The 5318-nt window shown below is 40.2% G+C and overlaps 1 protein-coding gene across 1 annotated transcript; it reads left to right on the top strand.

Annotated features, from left to right (window-relative positions):
• The first annotated feature begins 1758 nt into the window (after positions 1–1758).
• LOC149420013 (uncharacterized) lies at positions 1759–2733 on the top strand. Its single transcript, XM_089636935.1, has one exon. It carries the CDS (start codon positions 1759–1761, stop codon positions 2731–2733), a length of 975 nt encoding a protein of 324 aa, XP_089493061.1.
• Positions 2734–5318: the final 2585 nt, after the last annotated feature.

Here is a 5318-nt window from a genome sequence, read left to right as displayed (position 1 = left end):
ATTGACAGGAGATTGTACTCAATCTAAAAACTTTAGATATTTTATTCGTCAACAAAACAGTGCTCATAGATTTGCCTCATTTGGAGCGCAAAAAGCTAATATCCCAGGTAATGGTCCATATTGTTTAAAAAATTCTGGTGAGGTTTATCATCTGACTTCCAGAAGTATACAAGTTGAAGGTGAAATACCATCCTATGCTCAGCTTTATGTATATGATCCTGATGAGGCTGTTAGAGTGCGTATGAGTCATCCATCTAATGCCGATTGCTATCAAAATATAATGCAAATAATTGATAGTGAAATACGCCGAATAAGCCCTTATGCTCATTAGTATAAGAAACTAAAAGAAGCTGTCGAGGAAGAAGAATTACGCATTGTGGCTGACGGTGGGCAGGTGAGAGATATACGTCTATTATTTACACGTTCATCAGGTGATGTCCAACGGAAGTACAATGCTCCAACCAGTTCTCACGATATCGCCATGGTATACGTAGCAGACAGAGATGGGAATTTACTGGGTTTATTAATTTATTTGGGTAGAGATATCGCTGTTTATCCTAAAAATGTTAAAGGACTTCAAAGAGTGGCAACTTTATCGAAGCGTTTAGATCCTATGGTTTTCCCACTACTATTACCATCAGGTGAATGTGGTTGGACTTCAGGCTTTCAGCATCATGCTGCTTTCTGTACTGCTCAACGTCATACTGTCACTACTATGTAGTTTAATGCAAGTAAATTAGCAGTGCGAAGAAATATCTTTAATCCAATCCATTATGCGGGTAAACTTTTTCAACAGTATTTAATTCATGCTTTCATTATGTAGGAATCTGGTCGCCTAAATTACATTAAGAAAAATCTCAGAGTGGAATTCTATTAAGTTTTGCAAGACCATGTAAGAAATTTAACCACTGATAGAGGAGTAAGGGGGGTCAAAGGGTTAGTAGGTCGTAGCGGGACACATCAAGCTGGATGATGCGCGCCTCAAAAAATGCTACAAATGACATAGTTGCATCAGCAGCACTACCAACAAGTCCAACTCTCTGGCGTCCACGAGCGGTCATCGTGGCCCCGCGATCCCTGGGCAATGTGATCACCGGTGTGGGACGACCATCCCACCATCGAGGTCATAGCCGACATAGAGGGGACGAATGGCGAAACTCTGGCGCCATAAAACCAAAACACCCCAGCTAAGGGAAGGAAAACCCCTACAGAAAAACCCTCGCCTCCAGTAAGGGGTTGGGCGAGTGGCTAGTAACCACTCCCTGTAAAAACAACATTATTACGAAACCGGATACTAAGCCTCGGACAGCGAAAACACCCGGCAGACAACTTGGCAATCGAAATATGGACTTGAGAATGGCAACATGGAATGTAAGAACGATGTATAGAAGTGGGGCCCTCGGAGAAGTACTTGGAGAAATGGAAAAGTACAACATAGATATACTAGCAGTGCAGGAAACTAGATGGATAGGCACTGATACATTTGATACTAGAACGCATACAATAATGCACAGTGGCAATGAAAAACACCATGAGTTCGGAGTAAACTTTATCGTTTATCAAAGATTGAAGAATCAAGTAATTGGTTTTAAGGCTGTAAACGAAAGAATATGCATACTCCGCATAAAAACCGAATTCTTTAATATTTCCATCATAAATGTTCACGCTGAGACAGAAGACAAAGGTGAAGCAACTAAGGATACATTTTATAACAAACTGGAGCAGACATATGACACCATACCATCCAATGATATTAAAATGGTTATTGGAGACCTTAATGCTAAAATCGGTCAGGATCCGGCACACCAACAGGTTACAGGAAAAAACAGTCTTCATATGGAAAGCAATAACAATGGATCAAGGGTGATTGACTTTACAGAATCACGAAACATGATAATAGCTTCAACACAGTTCCCAAGGAAGAATATACATAAATGGACATGGACATCACCTGGCGGCAGATACCATAATCAAATAGACCATATCCTAATTGAAAGAAGAGGGGCGACCAGTATCACAAATGTAAGAAGTTACAGAGGAGCTAACTGTGATTCGGATCACTATTTGGTAGTAGCCAGCTATAGATGCAGAATAGCAAGAGATAGAAGAGGAAATCAGCCAAGTATCCCAAAGCTAAACATCGATGCTCTTAAAACACCAGAAGGATTGGATAGATACCACGACTCACTGTCAACAAACCTACCAAACCAATTGAGTGATCAGCTCTCCTCAAACGATTTAGAAGAGGATTGGACCAGTCTGAGAGATGCACTGCTGACAGCGGCAGAATCAGGCATTGGAAATAGACCTAGGCAGGTTAGAAATCCCTGGTTCGATGAGGAGTGCATACAGAGCGTCTGCAAGAAAAATGAGCTAAGAAAATTATGTATAAAAGGAGGAACAAAATTAAAAAGACAAGCCTACAAACAAGCACGAAGAGATGCTTACCATTTGATTAAAAGAAAGAAGAGACTATACTTTAACGACATATTGTTGAAAATGGAAAATGATTTTGTTAATAACAATCCACGTGAGGCATATAAAGGCGTCAATGTATTTAAAAAGGGCTTCAAACCCAACACATCCCTGTGCAGAGATAGTAATGGAGACATAATAGGAGATGAGGAAAAGATTAAGACTAGGTGGAAAGAATACTTCCAACAGCTCTTGAATCCCAATAACAACCTGATAGTCGAACCAACTCACATTCCGGATGAGCTAAATAATGACTAAATAACATCGATGAAACGACTAGAGCGCCATCGGTGGCAGAAGTAAGGGCTGCCCTAAATAAATTGAAAAACAATAAAACCCCGGGAGGAGACAATATCCCGGCAGAGCTCTATAAATATGGAAACGAACATCTAAAAAACCTGCTACACAATCTTATTGTAAAAATATGGACCGCCAAAAGAGTACCAGAAGAGTGGCAAACTAGTATAATATGCCCCATACATAAAAAGGGAGACAAATTGAAATGTGAAAATCACAGAGGAATATCGCTACTTTGTACAGAGTATAAAATCTTCACAACAATTTTGAAAGAAAGACTACGTCATTCAGAGAACTTGCTGGGAGAGTATCAGGCAGGTTTTTTGGAGGGGGAGATCTACCACTGATCAACTCTTTACTACTCGACAAATCCTGACAAAATGCTGGGAATTCGATATAGACATATATCAACTATTTGTTGACTTCAAACAGGCATATGACAGTATAGATAGGGAGAAAATATATGAAATACTCCTAAATTTTGATATACCGCCCAAAATAGTCAAGCTTGTAAAAGCAACGATGGTTGGTTCACGATGTCGAGTAAGGATAGGAGGTGAAACAACGGAGGATTTTAACGTCTCCCAGGGGCTGAAACAAGGTGATGGCTTAGCTCCCACTCTTTTCTATATTGTTCTGGAGCACGTCGTGAGGAAGACAATGATTGCTACCGACTCAAACATTTGCTACAAAAGCAATCAAATAGTTGGATATGCAGACGACCTTAACATTGTCGGAAGATCCTTACTTACAGGCTGTAAGAGAGGTGTTTGACCCTTTGGAGACTGCAGCAAGAGAGGTGAGCTTGCAAATCAATGAGAACAAAACTAAAATCATGATGCAAACCAGAACCCACACCGCAGAGTAAAAGATAAAGTGAATTTTAAAAACTCCTATAACTTTGAAGTGGTCGAAGAGTTTTCCTACCCGGGCTCCATCATAACGCAGGACAACGAAGACCCAGTAGAAGTAAGAAAGCGCATCACAGCCGCTAACAACACTTACATCGCGTTGCTGCCAGTGTTCAAATCCCGAAACGTCCATAGGAAAACCAAAATAACCCTGTATAAAACAATTATTAGAACGGTCTTGGCCTATGGATGTGAGGCGGGAACACTGACAGCAAAGTCTGCGGAACGGCTGGACACCTTCGAAAGAAAGGTACTTCGAAGAATCTTAGGAGCGGTGCGAGAGGGAGAGGCATGGAGAATCCGCCACAATAAGGAGCTATATGACATCTACCAAGCTCCCAGACTCTCTACTCATTTACGGCTCCAAAGACTAAGATGGGCCGGACATGTGCACCGAATGCCAAGCACACGTGTACCAAAGAAGGTTCTAACAGGACACCCGGGAGGCAAACGAAAGGCGGACAGACCTAGGCTGAGATGGGAGGACGATGTCAGGAAAGATGCCAGAGGACTACTCCATGTTGCAGATTGGAAGACGACGGCCGAGGACAGAGGGCGGTGGAGGCTCATGTTAAAGGAGGCCAAGGTTTGAAATAGGCTGTAGTGCCATTGAAGAAGAAGAAGAAGAAGATAGAGGAGTACGTGCAGGTAATATAGTCATTCTTCCATCTTCATTACGGTGGACCACGCCATATGAATAAACTTTATAAAGTTTCAATGGCAATGGTACGTAAATTTGGTCGTCCTGATTTATTCATAACTTTTACATGCAATCCCAAACGGCCAGAAATACAAACCGAATTGGAACATTATCAATCGGACGCGGACAGGTCTGATTTAGTAGTCAAGGTTTTCCATCTAAAAGTCAAGGAATTTATTCATGATATGACTGAGAAACATGTTTTTGGAAAGGTAATTTGTTGGGTGTATACAATTGAACAGCAAAAAAGAGGACTCCCTCATCTACATGGTGTGTTTACACATTGCAGCCAAGATAAGTTGTATACAGCTTCTGATATTGATAATGCCGTATCTGCAGAACTACCCCATCCAAAGAACTCGGCTTTGTACCGTATTATTTTAAAAAGTTTAATAATTTTAAGTGCTCTAAAAAATTCCCTAAATTGATTAAAGATGCTACTTATAATAATTCCGCAGGCTACCTAGAGTACAGGAGACGTGATAATTTTTCTGAAAATCACTTTGTTCGGGATAAACGTATCGACAGTCGATTTGTTGTTCCATATAATGCATTCCTTAAATTCCTGAATTCTAGGAATGAAATGTACTGTACTTTTTTTGTTCCCCGTAATGATTTCGGCTTGAATTAAGTTACAGCTGAAATTTTTAACAACCATTCTTGTTCCATTACAAAGGCCATCACCAACAGATAAATTTCTAAGTAACATAATGATGGCACAAATTTTAAGATTTAATATGTGTGGTGAAAAACCATTTGGGGATATAGAATTTAAATATTCAACAAGAAAATTAGCCAGCTCATTATAATCTAAATCTTCTTCTTCATTAATGATGGTATCAACAGAATGAAAAGTCTTCATTTGTCCTTCTAACCGTTGAAGTACATCCTCATTGATTGCACAAACGTGACTATTTTTGGGGCACAATATGGTA

Source organism: Hesperophylax consimilis, chromosome 11 (genome assembly GCF_061612785.1).
Source record: "Hesperophylax consimilis isolate HC1 chromosome 11, BYU_Hcon_1.0, whole genome shotgun sequence".
Lineage (NCBI taxonomy): Eukaryota > Metazoa > Arthropoda > Insecta > Trichoptera > Limnephilidae > Hesperophylax > Hesperophylax consimilis.
This window is presented reverse-complemented; position numbering and strand designations above follow the sequence as displayed.

Coding starts and splice junctions, on each gene's coding strand:
- LOC149420013 (XM_089636935.1), top strand. CDS start 1,759: ATGGTTATTGGAGACCTTAATGCTAAAATCGGTCAGGATCCGGCACAC.